The sequence below is a fragment of the Cylas formicarius genome, unplaced genomic scaffold (assembly GCF_029955315.1).
Source record: "Cylas formicarius isolate icCylForm1 unplaced genomic scaffold, icCylForm1.1 PGA_scaffold_6__28_contigs__length_40554024, whole genome shotgun sequence".
NCBI classification, from domain to species: Eukaryota; Metazoa; Arthropoda; class Insecta; order Coleoptera; family Brentidae; genus Cylas; species Cylas formicarius.
The window spans coordinates 37,064,960-37,082,935 of NW_026844347.1; the positions used below are offsets into that span (position 1 = coordinate 37,064,960).

A 17,976-nucleotide genomic window follows, 5' to 3' on the forward strand; every position below is an offset into this window, starting at 1 on the left:
TCCTGGACGGAAATTTCACTGAGTAGTTTTCTGAGCCGCTTTGGGGCTCTGAGTTCAGAAGCCAGGTTAACGATGCCTCAGATTAGAAAGTATATTTGTCCAGCAATAAGTATATTTTTATGTGATTTTATGGCGGCTATGAGACATGTCTCATCCTGAGCTTCATTCGAAATCAGATGTATTGCTATCATCTGGTGTATTCCGCTAAAAAACTGAATTGTCTATAACTTGAAATTTTACTTTGAATCTACTCCATATGGAGGGGTCCCTAATTAATGAGGCATAGAGTAAGTAATAGTAGATTCGTGACGGAAAACAAGGCAAAATGATCTTGGCAGAATGATGCTTGTTTAAAAGATGACTATCATCGGACTGCGATTTATGTTATGATGACAAGTCTTTTTTCTTTCCTTCTTTCCTTGTTTTTTTAGTTATACGATTAGTAGATTTAAGATTAGTTTCCACGTCCCCTGTGTAAATAAACTTGCGTGCATAGAAATCGGCCCACAGTAAATATTTGACTTTAGTATATTTTTTTATTTTTTTTCTAGAAACTATTCATCTGATTCAAAAAATAAACATGCCCTTTTAAATACATAATATGCTTAGTATGAGCTTAAATTTGTCAAGAGTGCTGATCTTTTATAGGCGTAGCTACGGATAACGACTTAAAAATTACCAACGGCTTCTATAAACATAAAGACATCCACAAATACACCTGGATACAAGAAACTAGGAATCTAAGATCCATAATAGATTACATAGTTGTTAGGATAACTACAACAATTAAGATACAGGATGTAAGAGTTAAAAGAAGCGCTGAATGTGGAACCGATCATCGACTAGTAGTTGCGTACATGCACTTTCCTTGGTATGGAGTAGCAAAGAAAAACAAAGAAGAGATAGCAAAACAAGAACAACAAAAAGACAACCAAAACAACCAGGAAATAAAAGAGAAAAGATTTAAAATTCACCTCCTAGAGGAAGAAACAATAAGAGATTTGTACAGACGTAGACTTGATGAAAAACTAATAGGGTTCAATTTTAATAATTTAACAGACACTTACGAACACGTGAAGAAGAGCATTAAAGAGGCAGCTTATGAAGCATTAGGAGAGGAAGACGGAAAGAACAAAAAATATACAGAAGAACTTAGTGAGGAAGCTATTGCAGCTATTCAGGAAAAAAAGCGCTTACACCAAAAATGGCTCTGTACAAATTCGGGAGAAGACCTACAGAAATATAAGGACAAAAACAGAGAAACAAAAAAACTAATTAGTAAAGAAAAAAATGAAAAATGGGATAGACTCTGCCAAAACATACAACAGTATACAGGAGGTACAAGATGCTCGGAATCATGGAGAACAATAAGATCTGTCAGATCAAATACCAAAGAGAAAGTCAATATACAGTTTATCAAAGAAACCGAATGGGAAAATTATTATCAACAACTACTAACGGAGACACGACCACAATTCTGGCAACAACTAACATACCAAATACAACCTAACAACAATCTAAAGCATGTAACAATAGAAGAAAAAGAAATAATAAAAGCCATTAAAGAATTAAAAAACAAAAAATCACCAGGGCCAGGGGGATAGTAAATGAACTTATTAAGTATGGGTCGAACAAATTATTCAGAATATTGAAAAACATGTTTGAATGAGCAATAAATGGAGAAACGTTACCAAGGGAGTGGAATACGGCATATATAAGCTCTATTTTCAAGAAGGGGGATCGTAGGAAGTGTACCAACTACAGAGGAATTAGCATTATATCAAGCATGGGAAGACTATATGGAAAGATAATCAAAAACAAAATAGAAGACCAGATAATAGGGAAAATAGGTGAAGATCAAGCCGGTTTCACGGCAGGGAAGTCATGCGTTGATCAGATATATACGGTAAGGCAGACTATCGAAAAGAAAAAAGCTAAAAACAGAGACATCCATTTAGCATTCATAGATATAAGAAAAGCTTATGACTCTATACCCAGACAACAACTTTGGAAAGCAATGGAAGATATTGGGATAGAAAGAGAACTAATAAAAGCCGTAGATACAATGTACAAGAACAACGAGTTGTCGGTTAAAATAGGTAATAGGTACACAAATCGATTCACAACATCAAAGGGCCTACTACAAGGATACCCTACATCAACAACGTTGTTTAAAATCTATCTTGAGAGGACGCTAACACAATGGAAAAGAAAATGTCAAGGTATGGGAGTCCCAGTACGCGACGACCACTTATACACCCTAAGCTTTGCCGACGACCAGGTGGTCATAGCGCAGGATGAAGACGACTTGAGTTACATGCTCAGAAAGCTGAAAGAGGAATATGAGAAGGCAGGTTTGGAAATAAACTTCGAAAAGACAGAATATCTAACAACAAAAGAAGGGGAAATCGAAGATTTAGAAATAGATGAAAACACAACCGTAAAAGCAACAGACAAATTTAAATACTTAGGGTGTATAATAACAAAAGATGGATCAACAGAAGAAGAAATCAAATCTAGACTAGGTCAGGGTAGAACATGTATAAAACAACTGAACTCCATTATATGGAACAAGAAATTAACAAAGAAAACAAAAACAACAATATTTAAGACAATAGTAGAAAGTATAATTACATACGGAGCAGAAACCTGGCTATTGAACAAAAAGAACAAATCTAAAGTAACCGCCGTCGAAATGGAATATTGGAGAAGGTGTTGCCAACGAACACGCATGGATAGAATACGTAACGCAGAAATCAAGAGGCAAATGAATGTAGAGAAAGACTTATTAACTACAATGGCAGAAAAACAGCTTAAATGGTATGGTCATGTTAGACGAAGTGACGATAGACGGTGGATAAAGAAAATCACAGAGTGGAGCCCTATGGGACGTAGAAAGAGAGGAAGACCCAGAAGATCGTGGAGGGATGAAATAGATGAAGCCATGGAGGAAAGGGGGTTGGAAGACGGAGATTGGAATGACAAGGATGAATGGAGAGTCTGGTTGAGAGAGGGAAAACGGCGCGAGCTGTAACAAACCCCATATATATATATATATATATATATATATATATATATATATATATATATATATATATATATATATATATATATATATAGCTACGGATAAACAAATGAAACGTGTTCCCGCAGTAGTTATAGTGATATAGTAGTTATTATTATTTCTTTTTAACCATTTGGATAGCGTTTAATTGTGTTAGCTTGATGCATGTGTTCAACCATGCACCATGAAGTTCGAAGAGTGGCTATTAGTCAATGAACAGTGAGAAGACTGAACGAAAATAACCTGACCCCAAAAACAACTGCAAATGGTCCAAAACTTGCTCATCGACAAACACGCCTACTTAGCACGGGATCATCTCAATTGGACTGTTCTGTTCTCAGATGAAACCAGAAAATGCCTTTTTCGTAGGGACCGACGAAAGAAAAGTGTACCAAAGGGTCGATTTTCGAGTTACGGAGTGGCCAGCATGCAGTCCCGAACTCAATCCGGTCGTATATTTATGAGATGAGCTAAAATGGAGTATTGTTGCAGTAGAGGAAGAGTGTTATTAGGGCAAGGATGGGTCATACCCATATTTGTTTTTAGTAATAAAAATAAAGTTAATTTGATTGGTGCAGATATTTTGCTAAACCTAAATAGGGGAAACAAATTCTAAACTCGTATTAAAGCATGTTTAATTATCTTTCAAATAGCATTTTTTTTTATCTGATCAGTAGTTCCTAAAAAAATTTATATTTAATATTTCCTGTAATTGAATAAAATAAATAAATAATACGTTTTTGAAACACGCCGTAGAATTCGGCTCGCCGGGAATTTTTCGCTGGAATGCGCCCCCCACGCCGCTCATTTATTAAACGCCTAATTAATTATGTATGTATGTTTCACTTTCATTGCTTCTAATCACACCCGGGTAAGTATGCAGATAATTTGTTTACGTCGATCGTGCTCGCCGGTTAAGTTTAGAAAAATAAACGACAATTAATAATAAATATTTGCAATGTGATGAAATTAGAAATCCCATTTGGTCATGTAACGTTATTACCGATATTTTAATTATTTAATTAATGCCACGCGAGTACGTCGTTAACCCGTATGCAGTCGAAATCCGTACCGCAAAATCAAAAGGTAAAAAGAACGGGTGTGCGGGCCGGGAGGAGGGGGGGGGCGGAAAAAGTTTACAAATTAACAAGCTTATTAGACGTATTTGAATTTAAGATTAATTCGCGAGAACTTCGTGAATTGCGAAAAAGTGTACCGGGTGTTGCCGTTTTCGGCGTGTCCTTATTGGTAGTCAAAAACGATGTATTTACGAGGGCAGCGCCAAAATTTACCGGCCTGAATATAAAAGAAACAAAGTAGAGTAACATTTTTTTTATTATTTTTCAATAAAATCCCCCTTAACTTCAACTTATTACATCTGTTTATTAACAACTCGATCCCTTTAAAAAAATATTATTTTTGTTTGTTTGCAAAATGAGCTAAAACAGCCTCCTTTATCTCAACTTCCTCGTTGAACCGCCGTCCACTAAGTCCTTTTTCAAATATCCAAACAAATAATAGTCACGGGGGGCCATATCTGGAGTATAGGGAGTATGATCTATCTGTTGAAACCCACACTCTAAAATGGCAGCTTGTGCAACAGCAGCAGTGTGAACTGGTGCATTATCGTGCAAAAGACGCACGTCTGTGGTCAGTTTTCCTCGCCGTTTTACACGTATGCAGTCTCGCAATTTATGTAATAATGTTGCGTAATATTTACCGTTGACAGTGGTATTAGTTTCTTTAAAATCTATCAAAAGAATTCCTTCACAATCCCAAAAGATCGTGACCATCACCGTTTTTGTTGACTGGCAGACTCTGAATTTTCTTGGAAGTGCTTCACCCTTACGACGCCACACCATTGATTCTTTTTTTCGATAGAGGGACATACTAGAGAACCATAGTTTCATCTATCGTCACAATGGTTTCTATCACAGGCTTCGGTTCCGACCCACAGAGTTTCAAAAAAGACCGCGCACACTCGACACGGCGTTGTTTTTGAATAGCCGAAAGGTTTTTAGGATCCCATCTTGCACTAACCTTATGCATGATCATGCAGGATTCGACGAACACTTGTATCAAAAAGCTTAGTAATTTCTGAGATTTCTTTGACCTAAAAAACGTCGATCACTCACTTTTCCACAATCGCAACAATATCTTCCGTTATGACCTCCACTGGTCGACCAGTTCTTGAATCATCTTCAAGGGACTGCTGCCCCATTCGTAAACGTTTTGCCCATTCTTTCACTACAGAATACGAATGAGAACTTTGGCCGTACACACCATCCAGCCTTTCTTTAATAATATTAGGTGTTAACCCTTACTTTGTCACAAACTTTATGACTGTTGTATACTCAATTTGTTTAAAATGCTGTCAATTGAACTATTTGACGCAAGACTTCAATTTTTTTTTTTCGCAGCCTACTAAGATACATATTTAAAAAACGACAAAGTTTTATCGTGATACTGGAGCTGCATCTATGTCAGGCCGGGAAATTTTGCCGCTAACCTTGTATTTATTGTATACAGTGTGGTCATTTTAGCACGCAACATTTACTAACATAAGTTGCACTTAAAATATCCGCAATTCAAACAGCTTACAGGGGCTTTTCCAGGATACCGTAATAATAATATTATTTAACATTAATATTAAGAATACTCTGTAGGCTGACTTTTATTCATATTCTGAAAGAAAGACACCAAATCAATAAGACCCTTCTGTCTCTACATCCTGAAATTGCTTCCATTTTTTGACTATACTCTTCAAACATGGCGACGCTGGATGTCTTAGTTTATCTTCAACCGGGAATCGCATTTAAAGATTTGAAAAAATAACGTCAACTCTAGTGAAACCTTCTTCTCATCTACCATATACTGTGGCAAATGCATCATCAGACCAACTTTTTCAGCTTCGTTTTTGCCCCAAAACTCCTTAAAAAAGTCAACCCTTCGAAATTGCAAAGCCTGAATGCGTTGTCCTAAAATCTCTAAAACCTAAAAAAAAATTCAAGATATTCTTACTTCAACTAAAAAAAGATCATTAGATAAAAAAATTCATTATTATTATTATTATTTTCAAAGAAACTTCCACAGAATACTGTAATACTTTCTATGAAACTTCTGGATTCTGATGTTTGACAATCATCCGGCTGGCTTTTTCGGAGCTGAAACTGCTATTATTTTTATTATTATTATATCTTACAAGACATTTAAATTATCAAGTTTTCGTTACAAAGAGAATGGACTTTACCGATCTGTAGTACCTGACTTCTATCACGTAAAAAAAGATTCAAACTACTTAAATTCATTTCCAAGATTTTGATTTAAATTGAAAAAGGATATGTCTGTGGTACTGCTCAATCTGTTGAGCATGTTTTAAAGAAATATTCTATTTATTATAAATTATATTAATATATTGTCAGAAAATATCATTTTCATGTTAAGCAAGAGATGGCAGTTTTTTAAAATCGCCAATTTTTGAGTTTACCTCGTAGCTCAGAAACTCGCGGGGCTCATCAAACACCGTGTACATTGCGATTACCTGAATTTGTCTAATTAAAATGACCGATTGGTTTATACGTTTCGTGTGGGTCGTAATAACTTGCGTTGTAATCTATCTTGGGCTTTTCCCATAGAAAAAGCGGGCGCCACTCGCTTTCTAGGCCATTGTTTGCTTGAAAATAGAAAAAACCCGACCCAAAGCTGACAGTTGTAAAGTTATTTTGAAAAATGTGCGGTATAATACACAACATTCATCAATTTTCTGTAATTTTGGAAAAAAAAACGTAGTTAGATAAGATTCTCAGGTGAGTTAATGAAAAAACAAATTAAGTTTGTATTCCTAAATGAAAATGAGTCTTTGGGAAACATTCTTAGGGAATCTTCCAAAGGACCGCATAGATTTTGGCGCAACTATTTGCTAGTGTCATTACAATTACCTAATGATTTTAAGCCAAAGCAATTATGAAGTTATTGTAAAAGTAAAGGCCTTGCTTTAAATTCATGTAACTTTAGCTGAAAAAATACGGTAATTCAGAATAATTGGATATTATGACAAAATTACAAGTTTTAGGCCAAAGACAATGTATTGCATCAAACCCTTCTTGCACCTGGCCCATTTGAATGCATAGCGACCATAAGATAATTTCAAATTTCTTCATAAGTAAGAAAGAGTCCTTGTCATCAGTCCAAGAAAATTTAAGAAAAGGACTAAATATGTCTATTAAGGCATTATTTTTGAACTTTTATTGCTGCATAATAATAACTAAAAATAATATAAGTTAATTTGTAGTAATAGGTAATTAAATATTATTTACTCTTTCTGTGAATTTAAAATAAAAAACATGCTAATACTTAAATATATTATAGCAATAGTCTTACGCGGAAAGAAGGGTATAGTTATATATGTAGTCAATACTTAATAAAAGTTGTAGGTTTTTGCGAGATCTTTCCGAAAAAATCATAATATATATGCAGTGCCACTTAAGAAAATTGAAAATTTTAAATGATCTAAATATATTCGGTAATTTTTTTAGAAATATTTAAAGATATTGGAAAAGCCATTAGCTTTAGGGATGTATTATTAGGTATTATCAATAAGAATTTTAAAATAGGGTATTTTTTGAGCAGTAGTTGAACTGAGGTGCTTTTACTTCATGAAAATCCATTTAACAAAATAAATAAGAACTAAAAGTTCAGATTTTCATGAAATTATATATTTTGACATGACAATTGTTTCGACAACACCGTGTCTTTATCAAATGTAATATTTATAAACTGCCTGCTACTATATATACCAAAAAATGACATTAAAAATAAATTTAATTTTCTACTTTTTGTGGCAGTACTTAAAATATCAAAACTGTCGTCAAAAATGTGTTTTTCTGTCTTTAAGTGTGTAGCATAATTAGAACCTAGACTATTGTTTTTAAACGCTCTTTTCTACCTGTTTGTCCAATATACATTTTGGGACAAGATTCGCATTTCAATATGTAAGATCCGAATTTCACCCTGTTGACACCTGATTTTTGAGATTTTGGACATTTCGTTTTATTGTTTTTTAAAAATTTTCCTATTATGTTGTTAGTTCTGAAAGCTATTTTTAAACCACATTTTGACACATGTTTTCAAACATTTTCATTGGGTTGTCCTATGTATGTAATTGTTTTAAATTGTTCGTCTTCTATATTAGGTTTCGCATATATAGAGTATGCAGTTGTCTGGATTTGTTTCTTATTTATAATTTTATCTATAATGGACGGATTGTAGCCGTTGTTCAGTGCAATTCGTTGAATGATATTATTGGGTTGTTCGAAAAGTCATTTCGTTTTTTTTGGGGAACATGAAAGACAGTTTTCGTATAATGAATAAATATTTTATTAAATTATATATTGGCCATTCTGGTCCAACACCTTTTGCCATCTTTCTGGCAGTAACATAATTCCCCTCTCATAAAAGTTTTGGTCCTTGCTGGCAAAAAACTGGTTCAGGTGGTTTTTGACATCTTCATTTGAGGTAAAGGTTTTGCCATCCAAAAAATTTTGCAGGGACCGGAACAAATAGTAGTCGGAAGGCGCCAGATCTGGAGAATATGGTGGATGTTGCAGTACGTCCCATTCAAGCTGTAAAACACTTCCTGTTGATTAATTCGGGCCTCTTCTCTTTAAGTGAATCATTCAATTTGTCCAGTTGATGACAATAGACTTCTGAATTAATCGTTGTATTGTCCGGCAAAAGCTAAAAAAAAACGATTCCTTTGATATCCCACCAAACGGAGAGCATCACCTTTTTTTGGCGAATGTTGGCTTTTGACACGCTTTGAGCCGGTTCATCTTTTCTGCTCCATGACCTCTTGCGTTTAACATTGTTGTATACAACCCATTTTTCGTCCCCAGTAATAATCCGCTTCAAAAATGGATCATTTTCTTGACGTTTGAGGAGCGAATCACACACGTCAACGCGACGACACAAATTTCGCTCCGTAAGGACATGGGGCACCCACACATCGAGCTTCGAGGTTAAGCCCAACTACCGCGTAGAATTAATAGAACTTTTTCACACACAAGCCTTGCAATATCAGCTCTCAAGACATATAATGGTTATGCGGCTTAAGTTTGAAGTTGGTTTCGAAAAAACGTAATTAAGTCCTCTGACGGGAAAAAACGAAATGACTTTCCGAACAACCTTATAAGTTCTTTGTTGTAATTTTCTATTGAAAGTGGCGTATTAAGAAATTTGTGTATAAAAGAGTGAAATGCAGCCATTTTGTGTGTATTTGAGCTGTTACGTATGACTGTGTCCATGTGTGAAGGTTTATGGAAAATGGAAAAATCTAATTTGTTTTGCGTTTTCGTAATAGTTAAGAATAAAAAATTAATAGAGTTATCCTGTTCAATCGTGATAGTGAATTTTATACGATTAAGTAATGAGCTAATGTAATTTAAAAACAAAGCAAGTTGGAACAGGTTTCTACAGGTTGAAATGCGGATTATATCCTAAAATTTATATTGGACAACCAGGTAGATCCTTCAAGAAACGCATTAAAGAACATAAAAGGGCGTTTAAAAACAATAGTCTAGATTCTAATTATGCTACACACTTGAACACAGAAAAACACATTTTTGACAACAATTTTTATATTTACATACAGCCATAAAAAGTAGAAATGGAGATTAACAAAATCGGACATTCAAATGTATTGTTTAACTCTCAATTAGATTAAGGTTTTATTGTCATTTGTCGGTATATATAGTAGCAGATAGTTTGTAAATATTACATTTGATAAAGACACGGTGCTGTCGAAACATGTGAAAATATATAATTTCGTGAAAATCTGAACTTTTAATTGTACATCCCAACAATCTGTGCAACTTTTGTATTTAATATTTTCTGATAACTTTTGAAGCCAATGTCATAGTGAACTGTACTCTATCGTTGACTCACCCTGTACATATACAATACAATAGCCTAGTTCGGCCATAGTTAAGACACGTACTAGTATCGTCCAGCGGCGGAGGCCATCTCCGTTTTCCATCCCATTTAATATTCCATCGTTTAAATTGCAACATTGTAAATTAGTCCGTGTTTATTCGAGATAAGTTGGCGGGAGCGGGCGCAGCCGCCCCCTCCCGGGGGCGGACGGTCGGTCGACCGCCGCCGCCTCCCCGGGCTCGTGCCGTTCAAATCCCCCAGGGGTGTTTTCAAATCGACTTTGATGTCCGTTTTCCTTGCCCGCTGCCCAACAATAGTTAGAGCGGTTATTCTTTTTTTGGGTCCGGCTTGCGGATACTGCTTTAGATCGTTTCCATAATAATTTCTAGCTTAGATCTGACGTTATTATTTACTCGAATTTCGACGGAAAATTTGCTATACCCGACGGGACGTAAGAGTTTAAATTAGAACAAAATATGTTCACATTATCAGCATTTTTGATGACAGCTGTTTCGGCAACAGCGTGCGTTTATCAAATGCAAAATATCACTATATTCCGACAATTATATATAAAAACAGGTAGTAATAGACTTTTAATTATAGGTATAGCGTTATGAATTTAAATTTAACAACGGAGACGCATTTAAATCCAATTGGTCGTTAAGAAATAAATTCAAAGATCTCATTTTGTGAATCTCCATAGCTTCCAACAAATTTCGTATTTTGCTTTTTCAATGATTATGCAAAATATCAAAATTATCGTCAAATTTATGCATACACATACAGCCACAAAAAGTAGAAAATTAAATTTATTGCAAGCCATGGAGATTAACAAAATGAGACATTCAAACGATCAATTAGATTTAAATACCTCACCTTTATTGAAATTAAATTCTCACAACATTAATTAACGGTTTAGTGTCATTTTTCGGTATACATAATAGCAGGTAGTTTGTAAATATTACATTTGATAAAGAAGCGGTGTTGTCGAAACAAATGTCATGTGAAAATATGTAATTTCGTGAAAATCTGAACTTTTAGTTCTTATTTATTGTGTTAAATAGATTTTCATCAAGTAAAAGCCACCTCAGTTCAATATAAGAAAAGAAACTGTGGCGTATCTCTCATCAGTGTACAAATACAATTTACAGTAAATTAATACTCATTAATAAAAAATAATCAAACAAAACACTTATCGAGTGACCGATTCAGTTTGAATTTCGCGTCAGAACCTTGCTAAAGGTGTCCAGATTTCCTACTCGGCATACGTTTGCCACTCGCTGAGGAAACCTACTGAAAATCCAAACACGGCGGGTGCCCTAAGGAAGCATCCCTTCGGCAAAACTCCGACATTATCAAACTAATTAAAGTTGAGTAGTCGGAATGGTCAGGCAGCTTCAGTGGAATCGTAGACAAGTTATAAAGCTATTCTGGCGCGGTAATTGAAACGAATCAGTTAGTGAGCCTTTGTGCGGCCCCGGGGGTGGGCGCCGGGAACCGGAAAATTGAAGGAGGGGGGCGGCAGAGCGCCCCCACGTACTCTATGGGTACAGGGATAAACAGAAACCAGATTTTTTCAAGTGTCATAAAAAAGCGCGAGCCGTTAGGTGTGGGGATCGCGGTGGCCGAGCTAATGATTTTACGTGGGCCACATGAACAGTTTCCGACCTTACCCTGAAGATGGCGCCACCAGGTACTAAAAACTAGTGGCCGTAATTGTGCAGCAGCTCTTGATAGTTGCTTAGCAAAATTTCAGCCATTTTGGACCAGTGGTTAGCGATAGAGATAGCAGAGGTTGAGGTTAAAAAGTAATAATTCCAATTCTAAAGCGCATTTTTCCGTGTTTCCTCAGAACAACTAAAAACATGAGAAAACACTCCATCAGAAACGAGGATTGCAAAGTCATAAATGATATGGTAAACTTACACGATTTGCCAAAGATATCAACTTCTAACATATAAAACACGGAGAACGACAAAAGCGACTAAAAAGAAGCAGTCATTCTTCTTCAATATTATCGAAAATTAAAAACTACAACTCCCGCTCGTGGATGATCATCAATATCATAAAATCGATTTCAAACCGATCAAAAAGACGTCGGGATTGTATTACACACAACGGCACGAAGAATAATTGCTTAAAACAGTCTGATTTAAAAAAAAAACAAATTATGCCCACATCTTAAAATAGAAAAAAACAGTTTAAATGACAAGCAACCATTGGTTAGGATGACGGCTATCCGAGGTACGGGACCAGAGAATCATAGGAAATCATACGAAAGAATCGACTACAGAGTATATACGGTCGAACTTAGGGCATAATTAACAAAACACAGTTGTTAGAATAAGAATGAGAATTAAAAAAATAATGAATGTGAATGATAAGGCAAAAAACAACATTACAGGGCCACTATCTTGCAAATATCAGGGGTAATGTTTTTGTTTGTATATTTTTGATGTAATAAATAAGTACAAATACTACTAACACCGTTCACATCTTTCCTATGATGGATTGTTCGGAGCGCGAGCATTGAAGATGCCGAGTGAGATCTTGGCGAAACGTCTGCAGGATTCCAGTCGGAGTTCAACAAGCGAACGGATGATATCCCGGAATATAGTGTCATCACATTTTTCCATCCGTGAATATACAAAAACCTATAATTCCTATTACTTATTATTAACTTCTTGTGATTTATTTTAACTTTTCCAATATAAAGTAAGTAAACTAAATCCATAAAATTTTATTATTTTTTTCAAAAACTTGGTGTACGCGTTTACTTAAAATTTAATGTTTTAGCTAGAGAAAAATATTTAAATGAAGGAAACAACTTGTAAAGATGATTTGGAAGGATTGAAGGCGTAGGATGTAGTAGTACTGACTGCCGATTTACTAAAAAATCGTAAGTTCGTTAGAAATAAAAATCAAAAAAAAATCTGTTTATACTTTATACTGAGAAGTTTGGCAACTAATTGAGTAACCATGATATATTAATAAAAACCAAAATAAAGTTTGTAATCTGACCAGTTAATATTTAAACCAACAACTAATATATTATCCCTGAATAAAATCTTGCATTGCAAGTGTTACCGAGTATATAAAAGGCAAGATATTTATAAAAAAGAATAATAAAATGGTGAAATCTTATAGATTTTCTAATCATCCATTAGAGTATCGAATATTAATTGCATATTGATGAGCATGAGAAACTATACTATGAATACACTGTTATTATTGTATGTTTGAGCAATTAAACTGCGTATTAAATAAATAAATAAAATGAAAAGGAAAATGTCAAATTGTTTGGCATCGCAGGTGATATTAAATACGGGTTTCCGAAACGCCTAATCAAATTCCTTGCGACAATATTTTTTTTCAATTTTTTATTTCAAAGCAGCGACATGAACTAATTATTTAAAAAATCGCTATATGGTTTAAGTTATAAATATTAATTAATTACGTTTCTTAAATGACTCAAGCACATTAATCAAAATGTATAACATTTTATTTTTCGCCATTTTTTCTCTAATACCGGTATGCAATTCGTGTGACCCAAAAATTATTTTTCCGCCGTCGGTGGCGTACCTTTCACTGTCCACGTCACAGTCGCATTAGAATATTGGCGACCTATGGATCATTCCTCTTTTCAGTCCTTTTCAATTTTTAAACGTTTCAAACGTCTTTTACTAACACTTGGTTGGAGATTGGATTTTTTTTCTATTACGGATTTTTATTATTTGCAGTATAAAACAAAAGCATCACCTTTACTTAACCCAAAATCATAATACATATAAAATAAATTCTCAAAACATTGCTGTTTTCGAATAATCTGGAAACTTTTGACCATACATTTTGCTCTCTACTTCACTTAACACCCAACTTAAGAACTTTCTTGAGGAATGAGTAAAGGAGAGGAAAGATAGATAATTTTAGATTTGTCTTGTTGTTGTCTCTCTTCTTTCGCTAACAATTTTTTTTGCATTGGAATAATAATAATAGAGAATTAGTTTCATTTAATGTTTTCTTCAACATGGCACGTGTTTATCAGATTATTATATTACAAAGGAGTAGACTCAGGTACTTTACAGCTTTCTTATAGGTGAATCGATTCATAGAATTACCCAGGATAAACCAACAATGTAGGGTATTCCCAGTAAAATATAAACGTTCTTTGTTAAATTAATTAAATAATATTGCCAACAGAATATTTAGATAATTCCTTGTTTTCACATTTATTTTTTTCTCTAGTATGTATGAATTAACACACACAGTTGATTCTCCGTTTCTTCCGCGAAACAACATTTCCCAAGTTGGAAGATTGAATAAAACCGATTGGTTGGTTAGTTTAATGAATTTAATGATCAAACTTTTTCTCACTCTCTGTACCGAAAGAAAAAAGGGCACATCAGGTAACAAAGTAAGGAATGTAGGCCGATTTGTAATATGAGAGCAAGGCAAACAAGTCTGCATGGATGACATCGCAAATTTTTGAAGAGGAGACAGAATGCGAACAGGAATTGCAAGATGATCAGCCACTAAGCGAGTGGATAAAGCAGTTTCAAACAACAATTAAGTTTACAAGTGAGGAGTTGCGGACTTGACAGAGGAAGCCATATTACAACAAGCAGGAAAGGGTGACGAAGAGCACCAAGAGGAATAAGAAGATGAAGAGGTGGATCTGGGACCACCACCAACCATTCAACAAGCCCTATATTCAGTTAAGCTGCTAGAGAAATTTTAAATGTATTATGGGAAATTTGGCCCTGTCGAAGAAATGGTGAAACTACAGGTCAAAGTACGAGATATATACTAAAAAAAATCAAAAGAAAATGACCGATTATTTGAAACATTAATTGTAGTTCTTAGATATTTATATAAAATGTTCCTAAGTAGATGTTAAAATATGTATATAATATAATTATATATGTATTTATAAGTTTTTTCTACTCATTACAACGATGTTATGGTTATAAAAGAAAGATATATTATATTTTTGGGTATAAGAACATTGCTTATGCAGAAACATTATTGATAGGTAAGTTTAAGGGTTTTTGATGTATTTACAAAAGTTTTATACTCAAATATATTATTTTGTAGAAGTAGAAAAAAATTGTTTAAATTTTTTTTGTAGCGAATTTAAACCCAAATTAATTATTGCTTTTTTAGATTTTACAGATTCATGCAAATAAAACATTTATTGTGGAAATTACAACGAGAGGAACCTTTTCAGCAAACAATAGCAATATACCACTTAAGAAATTGGGCAAACTCCAAACAATTGGAAAAACCAACAATTCACGTGCTGCCAGATTTGTTTAAGAAACATTAATGAATTTGTTTTTATCCCACAGTATTCCGACAAAAAAAATATATGGTTAAACCGGCACAAAATTTAAAAATATTTTATTCTAACCTATTTTAAGTTACTTGTTTGGCTCATGGTATCCCTGGGTGGCCCACAGGGTGGCAGAATGTATAAAAGACCATCGTTAAAGGATTTAATTAATCAAGTAAAAAATATATTTCCAAAAGCACCTTCACGTGTTCAATTTATTCAATTGAAATTGTCCAAATTCTCAATTATCACCATAACACTCTTTTTTCTAACCCAATGGTGAAAGAAAATTTAACATTTTTAAAAACAAATTATGCTTTTATACCTATAGCACTCACGAAATCAGAGACAACCTCTGTTTCAAAATAACGCAGGCTTCAAAGTCCTAAACAATATTTTAGACATTTTTAGAGACAATTTCAGTAATTTCAATACAGAACTGGACTTGTATAAATTACAAACACGCTTAATTCCAAAACTAAAACAGTGTCCTATGTCTTCGGTAGATATCGAAGTATTTCCAATTATTTAAACATATGTTTACAGATATTTACAGCTAGAAGACACATTTTTCTTATGGGAAATTTGTTTGTTTGTTGAACTACGAATTGTATGTTGTGCAAGTGGCTATTATCTGAATGTATCAATGGTAAAATTTTTATGTTTTGCAATTTACAATTTCCTATGTTTTTCGTTTGCATCTTTTTCCGCTGCTTAGTACTAATAATGTCCCGAAAATTGAACCTCGTGGCACTTCTCTACGATCAGAAAATATTCGTTAAAGAAGGCAATCGTCAAAGGTTTGTCAAACGCTTTGCGGAAATTTCCCCACGATATACATCAATAACCTTAATATTGACCAAAAAAAGTTAACCAAAAACCAACGGGAGTTTGAACATTTCAGCTTATATAATAAGAAAAACATTGTGGTTTCTCAAAAATGGACAGTTTCCTTTTTCAGTCTGTACAGGTTCGATTTAAAATAAAAAAAAGCTAGATAATTTTTAAGCGACTCTTATACTGGACACCCTGTATAAGACGGAGCTGCGCGTTATTAATACACCCAAAGCCCCCCAGCGAAATGTATTCCTTCCCCCTCGAAAATCAAATATTAATAACTACAACCGATCATTTGGGATGATAACTGCTTCGATAATAAAGTCACACTTACGGGAAATTGGAAGTAAATGAGTGTAAAGAAGGACGAGCACCGAAATGGCATGAAGGGATGGCGTCGGAGTGCAAACGGCCGGGGCGTGGGGGGGGTCGATATTAATTTGTAATTTTGTACAGTTAGGTTTGGCGCGTTATATATATAAAACTCACCTCGTCCTTGACACTGAGATCGGTGGGGGCGGGGGTGTGCATGCCCTGCAACGCGGGTGCTCCCGAGGGACCCAACATTTCTCCGCTTTCGTCTTCCACGCTGCCCTCAGCCATATCAGCCTCGCATCCTGACTCGTCTGAAACGTAAAAGCAGATTTAGAACGGTCAAACAAACGCACTATATCGAAATTCGATATACCCAAACTTACTTATTTTATTCAAAAATTGACACTTTGGTTTTGTGATTAATCAAGTTTTACTAGAATAACGGTGTAAACCCAGACAGCACACAATATCCCCGGTATATCCGGTGTGGAGGATATTCTCAGGAAATACGTTAACATCCCAGGGATATCCTCTGAATGGATAGCTTGCGGATTTACTTTACACGATCTACGATACGATAATTTTTAAATCTGTCGATGATATTTTAATATCTAGTGCATTACGGTGTCCTTAGTCTCAATTTTAACCTCACCCTGATTGGAGAATAGTATTATGCATCAACGCTTGAAGACTATTTGGATGATTGACCTTTGATCCACTACAATAGGATGTATCTTCAACAATATGGCGCTTGGCTTCACAATGCAATACAGATATCTCATTATCTTTCCATATAGTTTCTTGGCAGATGGATAGGGAATAATGGACCATATTTTTTTTACCATATCTCGTTTTTCTTGATAAGTAAAGTCCATTTTTAAAGACTCAGTAATGTACTAGATATAAAAATGTCATCTAAAGATTTAAAAATTCATAGCTTACTATGGCATAAACGTTTTTTCCTACTCCCGCCTGTAAAATAGCTAATTACACACCGATCTAGCGTGCGGGAAGCGTCACTTTACCACGTCACTTTCATTTCCCACGGATCCGAGCCACTTCGGGATTTTACCACACGGGTTGGGGAGCAATCGGATGTTTTCGGAAATATTTCCCAAGCTGAGAATTTTGACGTTTGTCAATTCTGACAGTCCTGTCAGTGAATGTATCATTGTTGTTTTGAGAAAATATGCCCAAAAAAAAAACGGTAGTAGAAAAAGTATAGTATGCAACACGTTCGGTAGACTTTTTAAGTCACTCGTTTATGAAACACTCGCTCCGCTCGTGTCAAATAAACTCGTGAGTTGAATGCCGTTTACTGCACCTGTTGCATAATATACTATTGTTCAATATTTCGAATTTTGAGGGAACACAAATACAACTTTTGTTACGTCAATAATAATAGTAAAGATAGATAAACGAAATGTCGTCAGGGATTTTTGATCTGACCATAAGATGAAGTCTAAAAAGTTCCAATGAGAATGTATTTATATATACG

General features: G+C 34.7%; 1 protein-coding gene across 4 annotated transcripts in view; it reads right to left on the reverse strand.

Moving 5' to 3' along the window:
• Positions 1-17,976, reverse strand: part of LOC132703013 (POU domain, class 6, transcription factor 2) — a 159,132-nt gene that overhangs the window by 89,351 nt on the left and 51,805 nt on the right. For all 4 annotated transcript variants that reach the window (XM_060672016.1, XM_060672015.1, XM_060672014.1 and 1 more), the window contains exon 2: positions 16,653-16,789. In XM_060672016.1, the coding sequence (XP_060527999.1) occupies positions 16,653-16,766 (114 nt within the window). In that variant the 5' untranslated portion in view covers positions 16,767-16,789. The remainder of the gene's footprint in view (positions 1-16,652; positions 16,790-17,976) is intronic.